The 17,375-nt window shown below is 39.2% G+C and overlaps 1 protein-coding gene across 1 annotated transcript; it reads right to left on the reverse strand.

Moving 5' to 3' along the window:
• Window positions 1-1,425: 1,425 nt before the first annotated feature.
• Window positions 1,426-15,960, reverse strand: galnt12 (UDP-N-acetyl-alpha-D-galactosamine:polypeptide N-acetylgalactosaminyltransferase 12). Its single transcript, XM_060896850.1, has 10 exons — window positions 14,890-15,960; window positions 13,902-14,071; window positions 13,595-13,784; window positions 13,157-13,342; window positions 12,176-12,293; window positions 11,283-11,459; window positions 5,793-5,924; window positions 5,594-5,707; window positions 5,241-5,396; window positions 1,426-3,654 (listed from the first exon to the last, which is right to left on the reverse strand). Exons 1-10 carry the CDS (start codon window positions 15,240-15,242, stop codon window positions 3,511-3,513), a joined length of 1,740 nt encoding a protein of 579 aa, XP_060752833.1. The 5' UTR covers window positions 15,243-15,960; the 3' UTR covers window positions 1,426-3,510.
• Between the last annotated feature and the right edge of the window lie 1,415 nt (window positions 15,961-17,375).

Consider the following 17,375-nt stretch of genomic DNA (forward strand, 5'->3'; position numbering starts at 1 on the left):
TTTTCATTGTTTTCCTGCATGCATATTCACATACTGTAAGTCAAACAAGGCGTGTATACAGTATGTCTTTCCAGACACCAAGGAGCAGGCCAAAGAAAATAAGGTAAATCAGTGTTATCAGTGATAGAACATAGACGGGTCCCTCAGTCGCCTCCAGTTCTCATCATTTGAAAGAGGAGAGAGGTTTGGGGTGTGCACAGATCCTGTTACACAACACATGGCACGTAGGCGAGCAAGCTGCCTCAATATCAAAGCTCCCAAATGGATCATTCTGAGGTGTGAGCTGTGTTTAACACAAAGATCATTTCCATTTCTAACTGTCATTTTCTTAGGCTACAAACTGATGCATTATGGGTATAATCCCATTTAGCATCACTCACCTTAACATTAACATGGACACCTATGTTCTTTGAGACATTGAAGTCCACCAACACTTCCTCAGATTTAGTGCAACAACAAATAGACAGAGGCTGAGTTCTGTTTTCATGATCGAGGAAGAAGAGGTCCTTGGCCCCCTCTGCTGAAAGTCCCGCAGTGTGTACTGTAACAGATCAGCAATGGGGGGCTGCTTATCCCAACACCACCACCCAAGTGTAAGGCGGATGGCATCGAACAAAGGAGACCCACACAGTGTGTGAGATACCAGCAGACACACGTCATGAATGAGTCATGAGGAAGGACTGCAGGGCACAAGCTGCACATGTTTCAACCTCGAAGACTCAGTTGCAAATGAGGACACAAACCACATACAACCACACCAAAACTGTAAAAATAGTAAAGGAGAGAAATGAGATAAAAAAAAAGTATTGGGGTTGTCATGCATTTGCCTCTCCTTCCATAATTGCAGCATAGCCATGGTAAAATTTGAACTGGCAGTAAACTTCGGGAGAAAACGTCAGCATAATCCCAACATAGTCTAGTCTATCCTCATGGTCAATTTACAACAGAAACATGTAAATGAGTGTAAGAGGTTTCTTTAAAATATGCTGTGGATGGAAAGATTAATGTTCCGTTGTTTCTAGAAAACATGTGCATGATGCATGTTCTCAGACAAAAATGGAGCAATTCAGGATTTCTTTAATATTCTAATTATTTTACTTTCATGTTAAATTCAAAAGACAAAACTGTTGAACATGTTAATATAGACCAGTACACCAAAAATTATAGAAATTTATGGAATTAAATGCTTGATTTCAGATATGTCAAGGTCACTTAATTAACTGCATCAATTACCTGAATTTTACTCCTGCTACATATCAATTAGACTTGTATTAAATATATATGTATATTTATTAAATTTTAAATTATTTCAAATCCTACCTTAATAAAAGGTTACAATAAAGAAACCTGAACTATGGAAAAGAAGCTTGGCATTTCTTTTCACTAGATTCCACTGTGATGGTGGTTCACATAAATGTACACAAATAAAATCAAAAGCCCATAACAAAACCAGCTATACTGGATAGTAGCTAAATCAATAGCTACCTCAGTATCAGACATTGTGGGCATGTTTAATACATTATATATTTCAACTGAATGAATCATACAACAATGTAATATTTGTTAATGTAACGTTAAACGAATTTCATTTTGAACAGATCATAACATGATGTGAACCCAAACAGATCATAAGGGTTCATCTCAGCATTACAAGCGTCCCATAACAGGTCGGATTTCTTCTCACTGTCTGCTGAATCCTGTGCAGTGTCCTGAGATTTGATTGACAGCACAAGGTCTCTCAGTGCTCCAGTGAAAATCCACAGATAAACAAACTGACAACTACCTGTTTATCCCTGGAAGTTTTATGAACATCTGTGTAGTATCTCAAAGGTCACTGGTCAGTCTGTATAAACAGTTCCTGGTGTTTAATTCTGCAAGCTCCTAATGTGTGCATCTCATTCATTTAATCCAAATTAGGCACATGATTAAACTTTAGCAAAATATTAAATCAACTTTCTATGTTTCAACAACTGATTCATTTTATAACCAGCTAAGGCCCCACAACTTCGATAAAACTATAAATAAGAAAAGAAATGGCTGTTTGATGAACAACATCTGTTAATATAGCAGTAAACCACAGTAATAAATGTTCACCATATACTGATCATATCGTATATGGTCTCGTATTGCTTAATTCATTAACATGCATCTAAACTTAATCCATATACTTCACACCCATCATCGAATTAGCACAGTGATCACTCAGTAGAAAAATATTTAGCCATATGTATAGTTTTTTAAATTTGCTTTTGGATTTATATCAGTAATATTTAGATCAGTAAATGCTTTGATACTATTAAAGCTATCAATCTGAATTTAGCAATCTGTTTAAACCAGCTTCATGTGATCTGTGTTTTCCATGTTCTCTCAAACACTGAAGATCAACACAAGAAAAATGGAGGAGTTGGCACCATCAAGTGGTTTGTATTGAGTATTGCCTCAGCCTGCACCACTGCAGATGTTCAACCCTCTAACCAGCCCAAAAAAATTTTATCAAGTGACCTAGCTGCCAAAAACAAGCAAATGATAGACAATATGATTTAAAATTGGTTTACAGTACCCACATAGTGCATTTTTAATAACCAGGAGTTATCTGTATCTATATCAGTTTACTGGTCCAAACATTCATCTAATTATATTGTATGAATAATAAAATATTCATATAATCTGTATTTGGACCAAAAATGACCCAGAAGGCAATCGGTATTCCCCTGAAAACACTACAAAAACCCAGAGGTAGAAATGCCAGCTCTGCCAGCATGTGGCAAAGGTATATGCACAGCAAATGCAGTACAAAGCATGGTCTTTTGTCCGACGTTGTTTTTCCCATGATTTTTTGTTGTGTTCTGCAGGATCCCAGTTCTGTGGCACACTATTAGCTAGACCTAGATCAGCTAGACAAGCCCAGCTTAATTACACTGGGTATGAGGAAGAAATGCATCTTAAACAAGCCACCAGTTTTACATACACATATTAACAGACTCATTAAGAGCTAGTGGCATATTTAATATATTTACCAATTCAATATTAGGATTTTAGGAGGTGTGAGGAAACTGATGGCCCCAAACTAAACCCAGACAGCCACATGGAGATCATGAAAATGAAACCAATCTTAACCACTGCTCCTTCAATGTATCACCATATTTGTTTTAAAAAATATTTAAACATATTGAATGCATACTGGCTAGCAACAATGAGTATTTGATTTGAGGAAAAGTAAGATCTATTGCACTGAAGGAAGAAAAATCAATTCAAGGTCTTCAAACTGAGAGATCCAAAACACTTGAAACTAGGCAGTGATCGTCATACTGAAATAAGTCATTGCTCCTAATCCATCAAAGCTGCCGCAGTTTTAATGGTGTTTCATTAAATTATAAATAAAAAGAAAGAATCTTCACTTCCTTATATCAAAATGAAGAGGATGGTACAGCAGAGAATCCATGAATCAGCCTCGGTCAGATGTACTTTTAAGCTCTGGAGCTTTACAGGAAATGGTGTAAGATTTCACTATTAAATACGTGTCCTCTCCTGAAAGAACCACTGCTGGTGGGTCGAGCCGCTGCATGGACGAAGAGCAGGACCAGGACTGTTGTTGTCCACCTTCTGAATGGCCTCGACACACTTCTGAGTCTGGACGTGGTACAAAGTCCCATCCTGTTAAAACAGAAACAAAGAATTCTAGCTGTAATACCTACCACTGCTTCACTATACACTTCATTTAAAAAAAAGAAAAAATAACAAAGATGGTGAACACAGTAGGAAAAAACATTTGAGGAAAATGCCAGTATTCATTCATTCATTCATCTTCTACCGCTTATCCGAACTACCTCGGGTCACGGGGAGCCTGTGCCTATCTCAGGCGTCATTGGGCATCAAGGCAGGATACACCCTGGACGGAGTGCCAACCCATCGCAGGGCACACACACACTCATTCACTCACACAATCACACACTAGGGACAATTTTCCAGAGATGCCAATCAACCTACCATGCATGTCTTTGGACTGGGGGAGGAAACCGGAGAACCCGGAGGAAACCCCCGAGGCACGGGGAGAACATGCAAACTCCACACACACAAGGTGGAGGCGGGAATCAAACCCCGACCCTGGAGGTGTGAGGCGAACGTGCTAACCACCAAGCCACCGTGCCCCCTAATGCCAGTATTTTAAAATCTTATTACATATTTGATTATCCAACACAATAATTTGGATCCTACTGGTGGTAGTGAGAAAAGGACAGAATACCAACTTACTTGAAACTCATTTAAAATGAAAGTCAGCTGCTGAGATAATCAATAAACAGCAATAATGCTTTTTGTATGTTGCAGATGTGAAATGTAGAGAATATGTAGGAAGGTGCCACTGTAGCAGCCAGATAAACCCCATGTAAAAAAAAATGTTTTGACTATATGCTATACAGCTAAAAGATGGAGGTCCTGCACCATATGTGCACACAATTGTATAAGATGTCTGCTATAGCTTTACAATTCCACTTTACTGGAACGAAGAGGCTCAAACCTGTGCACACAGCGAGCTATTAAATGAGATTTCTCCATTTTGTGACATTTCTGTGTTGTTTTGGGGAAATCTTTATGTTTGTATTTTTAAAGTACAACAATTCATTACACACTAGCATAAATAGAGGTTTGTTGGTTTTAAATGAGGCGCCCTGCGGGGTTAGCCAACGGCACCTCGTTCAATCAATTACAGAATAACAGAGCTGAATGTCAGTGTTTTTGCTCTTTCTCTCTGAGAGCATTCCAAGGCCTCAGGCCTGCTCAAACATGGGCACCGGCACAATCCTGAGTTTCACCCTTCCCCTTATAAATCCAACAAACTCTGGTCTCCTTTAGCACTTACAGTCACACTCAGCTCACTGGATTTCACTCCTCACAACATTGAGAAAGTGTTTAAACTTTTGAGTTTATAAACCACATCGGATTAAACATGTTCTCGTGATCAGCATCCTGTCATATCCGGCCAGCTGTAATGCTATTTATCAGCATATGGTCAGCAAAACTGATCTAAGCATTCTGGTGGCAATGAGTTTGCTAACTATATTCCCAAATGTCTTTTCTAAATATTCACTGCAGATTCAGAAATGCCAAGCTGCTCATTACTGTGACCGTATATAAATAATCAAATGCCTGCTGAAGCTAATTCTAGTACCACACGACTCCTGCTGTTTTTCACATTTCTTTTTTTATGCCACAGGACTGATTTCTAGTGAGTCAAGTCTCACCTCTCTGAACACAAACTTCTGGTCTTCAGGGACGGGTTGGTCTGGTTTTCGGCATAAATTAATGCTGAGGAAGGTAGAGATGGGATCGGCCACGGCACAGCCTGCGGGCTCCCTTGTGTTGTAACGGATCTCGTTGTATGAAGAATGCTCAAAAAACTAGCCACAGACAGAACAGAAACATTAGGATTCACTGACACCAAGGCATCTATTAACCACCAGAACCACAAGGTTTTTTTAACTGTTACAAATCTTAGAGTGACAAAGAAGAGAAAGAGTAAATTGCAGAAAGATGAGGATTTACAGTGGAAGGCAATTCTGTTCATATTGTGGAAATTTTTCCAAAAGCTTCCTACTTGGTTTTGGCCCATGCCATGGCATTGATACAGAATGATCCTGTTGCCCGCCACGTTATGGTCACTGGGTGGATTGTAGTCAAAGCAATAGTCAGACATCCCTCGATTCTTTAGCTAGAAGTAAAAAAAAAAAGGTAAGATAGCATTAAAAGCAGTTATATTTCTAAACTAAAATGAGATACATCCTTGGCTATGTTACCATTCCAAACATGCCGGGTCGATCCTCTGGGACATGGATGTCTGGATAGACATTCTCCAGGAACCATTTAAAGTCCTTACAGCCAAGACGCATCCTTAGCTTCTTCCTTTCTGTCACATCGCCAAAGGCCTCCTAGTTTTGTGTGATGAAAAGTGCAAAAGTCACTAAAAATGTGATATGAACATTGTATGCACGCTATATTAAAGTTTTGCCTAAAAAAGGAACAATTAACCTATTCACAAGACTACAGGAGTTTTAAGCAATCAAGGTGTTAAGAGTGTGAGAAGTCTATTGTGGAGTTCGTATTGTTACCCAATAATTACCCGATAGTGACTAATGGTATCTGTGTGCTTCTCTATATTTTGTATTTCAAACTAGCTTAGGGTGTCTGCTTGCCCTTGGTGTGTATAATCATGCCTATTGTGTTTGACAGGCTAGAGAACAAAATACACAGATTAGATAATAAAATACACACATTGGAAGCAATCAGAACAATAGTTTTCTTTTGCTAGCTAAAATTAGTTATGGCTAAAGCTTGTTTATATCTATCAGTATCAGACATGCCAGGAACCCTGGGACAAATTCACCCACAGCAGGCCAAGGTGAGCCAGCAGAGAATACACTGTTAAAGCAGAGCAACTAAAAGGTTTTACTTGTTAATCTGGAATGCTGAACAAAATGCAGTTTCTCCTCAGTTAATTATCTCCACAGAGTCATGAAGGTCATACTAAAGGGTTTGTCAGTATACCACTGGTGTCATTACTGTCATTAATAACAACACTGGTGTCATTACTGTTTACGCTTTATATTTTTTAGATATTTTTACATTTGGCAGACACCCTTATCCTGTGATTTACATTTTATACAACTGAGCAATTAAGGGTTAAGGGCCTTGCTCAAGGGCCCAGCAGTGGCAGCTTGGTGGACCTGGGATTTCAACTCAAAACCTTCTGATTGATAGTCCAACACACTAACCACTAGGCTACCACATCCCACATTTTTACAAGCCAAATTTAGACAAGGAAGTAATGCTGTGGTCAAAGGTTAAAAAAACAATGATAAACAAACTACATAGTCCTATCTATCCCTCAATCCATATTCTGAATAGCTTATCTTACTATGGGTTTTGGCAGGCCTGGAGCCTATCCAAGGGCACAAGCCAGGGGACAAGGTAGGGCACACTTACTCACACAGACTCAGTTGTTAGGACAATTTAAAGATGCTACAACATGTGTCTTTGGAGTAGGAGAGAAAACCGAAGTAGACAAAAGAAACCTCTGAAGCATGCAAACACTGTGCATAGAGAGCTGGGAATCAAACCCACAATACTAGAGGAAAATGGTTAACTGCTAAGAAACTGTGCCCCCAATTACATAATTTAAAAGAATTGAAAACTGCTTAAGATCAAGTCAAGTCAAGTCAAGAAGCTTTTATTGTCATTTCAACCATATATAGCTGTTGCAGTACACAGTGAAATGAGACAACGTTTCTCCAGGATCAAGGTGCTACATAAAACAAAGACAGGGCTAAGGACTTAGTAAGTTAGTCCTAGCCACATAAAGTGCAACTGTGCAACCTGGTGCAAACAGTGCAGGACAAGACAGACAAGACAGTGCAGGACAATATAAACAAGACAGTGCAGGACAAGACAGACAAGACAGTGCAAAACAATACAAACAAGACAGTGCAGGACAAGACAGACAAGACAGTGCAGGACAATACAAACAAGACAGTGCAGAACAAGACAGATAAGACAGTGCAGGACAAAAGACAGTGCAGACAAAAGGTTATGGGCAATAGTCAAAAAATCCTCAGGTCCTCACATTGAACCTTTAGGCTAGACGCTTCGATCCAAGCCGAACCAAAACAAATAGTAGAAAAAAAGTTTTTTTTTTATTCTGCTGACGGAACATATCACCACTACAAAACCCAAATTTACTAGCAATTTACACACACAGAGGGATACGTTGAGTAAAATCATAAGAAGTAAACCTGCTATAAAGGCCACCTGTGTATTTTCTCCACACATATTGTGCAGTTCATCCATTTTCAGAAGCAGAATAGCTAAAGAAAGTCCATTTTCAAAACAGCTAACATTGTGTCTTACAAACAGGTTTTACCAGATAGATGGTTGTGCAGAAATACTCCTGCAGAATACATATTCAATCTATTCATACCAAAATGTATTTCAGGAAGGGGAATATGGTGTTCCGAGCTTTTTCAAATGCATAAAAACACACTTAAAGAAATCATTTCTAGCATTTTATGCATTTAAATGTGATTTATTGTAAAGCATGTGATTTACTGTAAAACACTGTACCTGACTGTAAAATACCAAAAATATGGAGCTGACTAGACGAAAAATTCACCAACGTCTCCGACTGAGATTTGTCAGCATGTAAATAAATCAGGTAACAGAGAATTAGATAATTATAAACACAAACTGACGCTTTTTTTTTTACAGTGTCTAATTTGCCAAGGAACACTGCAGGGGAATCCTGCAAACCTGGGGGTGTGTTATGAACATTGTTATTGGATGTGTGAAATTCGTTCTCAGCCAGGGTCTCAGATAGTCATGTGTGTGTTTTTGCGTTAAAAAAAACGTGTTCAACATATAGTGCCAACATGGCCTTAGACAAAGAATAATGACTAAAGGAAGTAAGGTTATGTTGGGAAATATAGGTTCATCTGAGCTGTTTGTACTGCATGCAGTACAGGAAGTAAACAAGAAAAACATCATGTAGGCTTTCTGGTACACATTCATGCAAACTGGAGGAGGAATATGAAGCAGTGACTTTTAAAAGGGTATGTGGAAAGTGTGGACAAGACCAGCGCCGGAAGGAAAAGACTGACAGTAATATAGCTTCATGATAGAAAACCCTGATAGACAGCTATTTTAACAAATTTGTAATATGTACATTTTATTTACATAAATCTTTCAGCACTCTTTTATTTAAACTGACTAACAGATGAAGAAATAGAAGCAAAAAGTGATATTTCAAGCATAGGACAATATAAGTAGTGCTACCTTAATACATATTCTCTTGTATACCAACCTCCTGAATTAAGATTTACCTTTAAAATTCAGTTCATGACAACAATCACAATGGCAGAAAGTTAGAAGCTTATCTGTGGGTTTAACAACACTATGCTGCTGGCCAGAGATAATTTAGGTAGAAATATGATAAAATCTAAAAAATGAAAACCTGACATACAGGAAAGTGTTAGTGTTAATGTACCTTATAACTGATATGCTGTACACTAGATAAGCAGTGATCATTACATCCCTTTTGCATCTGCACAATCACAAATCAAGCATAAAATACAGTATTGCTGTGGCTCAATGCCAGTCAGACAAAAAAAGAGCAACTGGATTTTTTTAGTATTGTAATACTGTCTATATTAACATCAACTATTTAATACAATGGCATTAAACATGTCCTTAATAATGGACCACACACTATGCTTGAGCGGTTATTTCATAATGCAAAATATACGGTCGCTGAATAGTGGTAGAAGGATCAGGTCAGAATTTCAGAATTATTTATATAAAAATCCAGATTTTTATGAAGAGATTCTGCATTTGTTATGTAGATCAGTTTAAACCTCCCAAAGGCATAGCACCTGTAATTAATAGCTTTGCAAATATTTTCTAAAAAAGAAGATAGTTTACAAAACTGAGATATCAAAAGTGATTTTCTTTGGAGCCACCGCAGTTATACACTTGGTAAATGAAATCTTGCCTCTTGTGATCAGATTGTGATCAGACCTCCAGAGCACACAGGGATTGCATGAAAGTACATAAAGTGAAGTTTAACCTTTAAAAGACATTTAAGAGACAAGTACAATATCACTCGCAAAATTCCAGTATAATTTCTTAGTCCGTGACTGCTTTAAAGAGCAAAAGAGTACATGGCTCAGTAGTATAAGGATCCAGAGACGAAGCTGTATTCTATAATTCTTATGGATGTCATCTGGGAAAGAGAAATCGGAATCCATAATACTGAAATCTGACACATAACAAGTACGCTGAAAACAAAACAAGTTGAGATTCATTACTATGAGCACTATCTTTCAAAGTAGCTGATCCAAGCATCTAAAAAAAAACAAAAAACAAACATTCAGCCAGGACAATATATTCAAACAACCAAGGATTTGTTTTTAAAGCCATAGACGTTTAAACACCTACACAGTGCCACGTCATCACTTCTTAGATATGAGGAATAATCACAATGTGGCCTCGCCTTCATACTATAAGGAAGTGCCTTTAGAGGCATGAGAGCTCGTTTGTGTGAATGTGTATGCTCAGCACACATTCCTGCCACCTCAGACGCTTCGGAGTGCTGAGCTATGGCCCACAGAGGAGTACTGCACACGCTGTTTGCAGGCGACAGCTGTTGGAAGCAGAACCCAGTTGGAGCTATTTAGTAGCACTGAGTAGTGATGGATGACTTCCCCTACTGATGAGAAGATGATTCATCAGAGTGCAATGGCCAAACGACCAGCTGGGTGCCTGGGTACCATAAAAGCAGATGCGTAATAATTTATAATTGTGACTGGGCCTTTTTTTTAAAGCAGTTTGCTAGAACCACAGAGTTTTTACACTGAATCAAGTGGCTGAGGAGAAGCGCTGTATCAAGCCAGAAATATTCATGGCTCGATACAGTGACAGGTTGTATACAAAATAAATAAGATGATTCAAATTTGTCAGCAAGTACATATTTTCAAAAGGTATGATGCAATCTAATACTAAGTACCAGTACTAAAGCTGACCTGCAATTCTCCCTGGATGGATGGTACTCCAGACAATCATACACTCATTCACTCCATTCACTCTGCAGACTGTGGGAGGAAACCAGAGAACCCAGAGGAAACCCATGTAAAAACATGCGGAGAACATACAAAACTGTAACCAGTGCTCAAGATCGAACCAGAGACCATGGAGTTAAACATTTGCATTGTTTGCAAATTGCTGCGATGTATGAATAAAAAACACTTTTGTGTTTATTTCATGCCACATCAATCTACACCCATCCAGAATTGTATTCTTTTTATTCTTTTAACAGCATAGGCTGTTGTGTTTTTTCCATATTTATCGACTATATCAATTTTTCATTGCACACCATCTTTCTTTAAGCACAGACACTACTCAAGGGCAAATCAAAGACATATGCGCTGCCAGAGTCATGCCACTTCTCACCTTTGTAAACGTACACTGAGCTCAGAGAATGTCACCTCAGAACTGCAGTGAACTCAGTGCTGTCTGTCACTCAATATGTTCACAGCTTGCGTGAATATGCGTGGGGCTAAGCCAAGCATCTGTATCTTATTTCTCATAGACCTTGTAATCAATCAGGGTCTGTTTACGCTGTTGTTGAGCTGTCATTTGGAGGACGCGAATGTGATAAATGGGCCAGAGGAAACTGAGAGGAAACAAAGAGATGACAACCCACAATAAGGACATGCAAACAGAAAGGACAGTAAGCATACCAGGCGAGCGTGGGGGTTGCGGTGGTAGTACAGATCCTTGTAGCCATCCATCCAGACCTCTGCTGCTCGCACGCTGTTGGCCAGAGCCTTGCTCCGCGAATAGGGAGCCTTTTTAGGGAAGACATGGCCGACATGGGAGCATGGATGAACCTCTAAACTCCCTCCACACTGCCAGATCTGGTGAAAGCAATTGGAGTAAAAGAAATTGAATTAAACTGTAAAAAGAAATATGATATGTGAAATATGATTAATCAAAAATACACTTTATTGCCAAGTGTATTTTTGCCAAATGTGAATGTCCAATCTTAGCTGCAAATGGCTGGTGTGGCTGCATGTTTTCATTCCAATAGAGCAGGAGCCATACCTGATTTAACCTGTTTAATCAGTTGATCTTGGCTTTGTAGGCGTGGCTTCTGCTCCATTAAAATGAAAAAGTAAACCCAAATCCTTTACGGATAAGATCAGACACGACATATCTAGTATGCTGTAGCATACATTTCCCTTCACTTGAACTAACAGACCTAAACCTGGTGCATCACTGTACACAAAACAAGGTCCATGGAGACTCAGTTTTGACAAAGAGCATTGGGTCTGTTGCTCAGCAGCACAAATAAATTTTGAACCTTTTTACTCTTGCCCGTTCCTACCAGTGTGATATTTTCTCAAAACTTCCACAACCTCAGACCTCACCCCAATGAACATTTCTGGGATAAATTGGAATTATGTGGAAACTTCTTGTTAACCTCAGTGCCCAACCTCACTTATGCTTTTGTTTCAGAATGGGATAATACCCATATCTACGGTCCAAAATCCAGTTTGGAGACTTCCCAGACGTGTGGAAGTTGTTATAGCAGTAGCTAGCTGGCTAGATAAATAGATAGAGGCATACTCACTCTGAATGAGAACTCCAGGTTCTCTCCTCCCCACACCTCCATCCCTGTGTCATATGTACCCAGATACTGAAAGTATTTCTTGCTGACTGCAAACAGGCCTCCAGCCATGGTTGGAGATCTGGAAGGAAATCATTAAGCTCATTACTCTATTCAAAATAAACACAACATGTTACATTCATTATATTATTCACTACCTCTTGTCAATACACAAATACAAAGAAAGTTCTCTCACTCTCACTCATTTTCTACCGCTTATCCGAACTACCTCGGGTCACAGGGAGCCTGTGCCTATCTCAGGCGTCATCGGCATCAAGGCAGGATACACCCTGGATGGAGTGCCAACCCATCGCAGGGCACGCACACACTCTCATTCACTCTCACACACACACACTACGGACAATTTTCCAGAGACCTACCATGAATATCTTTGGACCGGGGAGGAAACCGGAGTACCCGGAGGAAACCCCCGAGGCACAGGGAGAACATGCAAACTCCACACACACAAGGTGGAGGCGGGAATCGAACCCCCAACCCTAGAGGTGTGAGGCAAACGTGCTAACCATTAAGCCACCGTGCCCCCCACAAAGAAAGTTATCTGTGGTAATATTTACACTAAATTTAAGTAGCAAGAAAGCACTGTTTACACTATAGGTGTGTCCAAATGTCCTTATCTATATCCTGATTTTAACTGCAGTGGCATGTCTTAAACCGAACATGTCTTTCTTTTTCTCCTTCTTTCTCTTTCTTTCTCTCCACCGAGAGGTAGATTTACCAGTGTTACCAGCAACATCAAGATCATAGCTACAGCACAAACACTTTGGAAGGCACTACCAAAATAAAATATCACACCTAGCAGGTAGAGCAACTTTACAACATGTTAGTTCAGTGTAAAGAATGACAATTGCTTTATTTACAAACGTTCTCTTAAACTGCTTATTAAATATTAACCTCGTGCTAGCAGTTTTCTACAGAATTTCGCACCTGATGACATCAGTAGGCGATCGTCTGCGTTTCTGCTCATATTCAGGAACAGAGTGCCATGTGAAAACAAGTCGCCAATCAAAGCCACCAATCTGAGGCTCTCCTGAGTTGCCCAGATACTGGAACGTGTTCCAGTCAATCACATCTATAACAGGACAGACAACAGCACTAGGTTCCTCCTTTATTCTGCACAACAGAGAGACAGGGGCATGAAGATTAGTACACTGATTGGTCAATTGGTTGAACAGATGGACAGAATGATGAATGATGAAAGGATAGATGAATGATTTTTTTAGTTGAATGGATGCATACATGGATCAATAGATGCTTGCTTGGATGGATAGATGGACAGAATGATAAATGGATAAAGACTGTATGGATGTTTAGTTTTTTTTGAATGTATGGATGGATGGATGTCATGATGGATGGATATCTTACCTGTGTAGCAGGGGCTCCAGCCAGCCCTCATGACACTCACAGTGACAATCAAGGAAAGTCAGCACATCCCCTGTGGCTATGGAAGCACCCAGGAGCCGAGCCCTGACCAGCCCCTCTCTTTTCCTTGCTCGAATCAGACGTACTTTCCTCAGATCAGCTATGTACTTCTCCAGAGGCTCCTTCAAATGCTCTAAAGGATCACATAGAATAATTAACACAAGAATACCAAGTACTCCTGTTTCAGGTCCAAAGTGTGATCCAAAACTCGACAGGATGAAATAAATATAGTGTAGGTGTTCCTCCATACCTCTGTCACTGTAATCATCTACAAGAATGACCTCGTTTAGTAAAATGTCAGGTGAGGTTTCCAGCACACTGTGCACCGTGCGCAGTAAAGTAGACCAGGCCTCATTGTAAAAGGCAATCACTACTGATGTTGTGGGTAAACTCCGGTAGTCATACTTCAGGTTTTTGCACCTGAAGATGAGAGGAAACCAATATGGTAAGAGATTATTGTTGATTCTGCAACATTTTATTATTAATTTTCAAAAATCCAAACAATAAATAACAATAACACTATTTAAACACATTTTTTTTTTAAACTTTAAAATAAAAAGTGAAAAAGTAACAGTTTATAATCACTATTAACAACGTATTCAAACTTTTTTCTGTATAGACCACTATGGTAGTGTGTGTGATGTTGGATGCTGGTGTGTATATATACACATCATGAACTTGTGATCACAGTGAAGAACAAATATTTAAAAAAAAAAATTAAAAAAAAAGACAGACAGACAGACAGAGAGACAGAGAGAGAGAGACTGACAGACAGACAGACAGAGAGAGAGAGAGAGAGAGAGAGAGAGAGACTGACAGACAGACAGACAGAGAGAGAGAGACAGACAGACAGACAGACAGAGAGACAGAGAGAGAGACAGAGAGAGAGACAGAGAGAGAGAGAGAGAGAGAGAGAGAGAGAGAGAGAGAGAGAGAGGAAAGCTGATTATTAGATTATTAGAAATACTTAAGCAGATAGTTCAAACTTGGTCATAACAAGTAATACAATGATCCTAATCATGCCAAAGTTGTAACAGAATTGCTTAAGAAGAGCAAAGTGAAAGTAAAATGAGCAGAAAAAGACGTCGGCAAAACTAACAAAAGAAATTTGCATATTATTAACACAAGAACTATGCATGTTATTAACACTAGAAATATGCAGGTTATTATGAATGGTGGGATGTGTTTGAATGTCTTTAAACTGAGTGTGCAAAATTTTGCAATCAACTCTTACTTACAGTGGATTCCATCTTTCGTCTAATCTGCGGTGGAGGGAGATCTTGTCGCTAACATAAATGTTGATCTGGTGTTTATGGAGACTTTCTTCTTCTTTTCTCTTCTCCTCTCCAGTCAGCTCCAGTCTGACCGCTTTCCCCAACTCGCCCAGCGCATCCACGTCTAAAGCTGGTTTCTCATACACAGGTCTGCGCAGGAGCTCATTGTCCAGCTCAGGGTTTAGATCAGATAAAACTTCTCTCCGATTCGCACGACTCACATCGGATCTTCTGTGAAATAAGAAATATCCGAACACTGAAACACACATGAAGAACAACAGCAACTTGGGGCGACTCTTGCGCCCGAATAGTGCCATCGTGACGCTGATTGGTTTGTTTTGTAGTTTTTAATGTTGTTTAAATTCTATGTACAAGTTTTGGATTGTTCAGTTTGTCCGTGAAACGTTATGAATTTGATTCGAGATCATATAAAGTGACATTTCCACAAGGAAGAAGAGCCGATGAGTGGAAATGGAAACACTTGTGGATCATGAAAGCGCATTTCAGGGCAATTTACCCATTAGATGAACTCTCTGTTACCAAGAATAGAATTAAACTAATGGGAAAAAATCCTAAGAATAATAATAATAATCCAGGTGACATAACAGAAGCTTCTGAATAGTTCCAGTGTAAAGTTCGAGTCCAGATCCATGAAGCGTTTCCTGTTGCTGTAACTTCTTCACGCCATTCTGGAGCTCCTTCAGCTTCCTCTGTGTTTCTCTCTCCTTAATGATACAGGTATTACTGATCTCCTGTGTTCACACTGCTGAAAAAGTGTTCACTTTGCTTTCCAGGAAGTTTAGCCAGGAGGAGGAAGAGAAGGAGGAGGAGGAGGAGGAGGAGGAAGCAAGCGAGACGACGTCAATTCATTTTTATGTAGAATTGTATTAAATCGATGCGATATTTCCCTGCGTATTTTTTTCCTGACCGCGGACAGCAGGTAATGTCGCTTTTTTCTGTAAATAAAATGATTCTCGACTCCGTAGAGAAAGTTTTGCAACAACAATCGTGTATTTCCGGACGTGAGCAGCAACGTTACGCCGAATCACGTGATCAAACTTAACTGTTTTCCTACGGGCGAAGTTAAAGTCTCAGACATGTATAGAGCTAAAAAAAAAAAATCAAGGTCTATTTTGGACACCAATGTGCATTATTCTTCGTATATCCTAAGAATTTGGCTATAAAATGTTTATTTATTTATTTGTTTGTTTGTTTGTTTGTTTGTTTATTCATTGACATTTGTTAAAGAATGGCACACCATACTATATTTTTTAATGAATGACTCAATTATCTGATATCAGTCCATTGCTATGCTCATTTTCTTGTACTCATAAATAAAAAATGCTCTAATATCATGTGACACTAAAAACCTGGTCTACATTGTGTACACCAGATGACATGAAATGACAGAAATCTGGACACTTTAACAGTTTATGATGACAATCACAGCAAATCAGACTGCAAACTGAGGAACTACAGCATGTTCATACAATTCAAATAACTTCATTAATCACCTTATGACCTTAAACATGTATTTTTAATATAAAAAACTATGGAGGCCAAACCCAACAGCACAGATTCATATTAAGTTACATGTAACGTGACTCGAGGGACAAGGTGCCAATTCATCGAAGTGCACATCACACACTCACACACCCATTCACACACAATGGGCAATACAGAGATACCAACCATCCTATAGCACGTCTGGGAGAGGAAACCCCCAATGCACAGGGAGAACATGCAGGCTACCACGCTCACAGGACAGAGGCAAGAATCAAACTCCCAACCCAATATGTATACTGTATTTAACATCATTGATGGAATGAGAAGCACCATGAAGAAACCACGTGTAGAAAAACAGTCATGGAGGAATGCAAAAAAGATTTACTCTATCATCATTTTTGTATTTTTCTTCCCAAAAATGCCTTTGGAGGAGAAATTAGACATCTAAGTAAACAGCAAATTAAAGGATGGCACAAGCAATTTGTTAACATTATAACTTTTCTGTTTAACATGATTGGCATTCAGAGGACATCAGTAGCTCCAGTAATAACAGATAACAGAATTGAAACACAAGTCAAGTCAGGAATGCTGCTACCTATTTACCATTAAGTGTGTGTGTGTGTGTGTGTTTAATGGTTTGCCTCAAATCATTCTTACTAAGTCATCAATTAGACCCTGTAATATAATGCATTGCTCAACACTAATAGCCTGTTGTCAAGCTGCTGATTGATATTAGACGACCAGCCGTCACTGGTAACAGGAGTGATTTTTTATACTTACTCTGGGCCTGAAAATGTGCTGCTGTGGGACTTTTCTATTATTCGTGATGAAGATGCTGTTTAGACAGAAAGGTCCTATGTTGTTGTGATCCATGTGGGCTAGACTGAATGACAGGAGAAGATGGCTGGAACTGATGGTTATCTGTCCCATTAGTATAGGAGTTT

This window comes from Tachysurus vachellii, chromosome 21, assembly GCF_030014155.1.
Source record: "Tachysurus vachellii isolate PV-2020 chromosome 21, HZAU_Pvac_v1, whole genome shotgun sequence".
Taxonomy (NCBI): domain Eukaryota; kingdom Metazoa; phylum Chordata; class Actinopteri; order Siluriformes; family Bagridae; genus Tachysurus; species Tachysurus vachellii.

Bases quoted from the DNA above. Each gene is read 5' to 3' on its own strand.
- galnt12 (XM_060896850.1), bottom strand. From the start codon at position 15,242: ATGGCACTATTCGGGCGCAAGAGTCGCCCCAAGTTGCTGTTGTTCTTC. The intron at 14,072-14,889 runs GTAAGTAAGAGT...TCTCATCTTCAG, and splicing joins GACGAAAGATGGAATCCACT to GTGCAAAAACCTGAAGTATG. The intron at 13,343-13,594 runs GTAAGATATCCA...TCTGTTGTGCAG, and splicing joins CTGGAGCCCCTGCTACACAG to AATAAAGGAGGAACCTAGTG.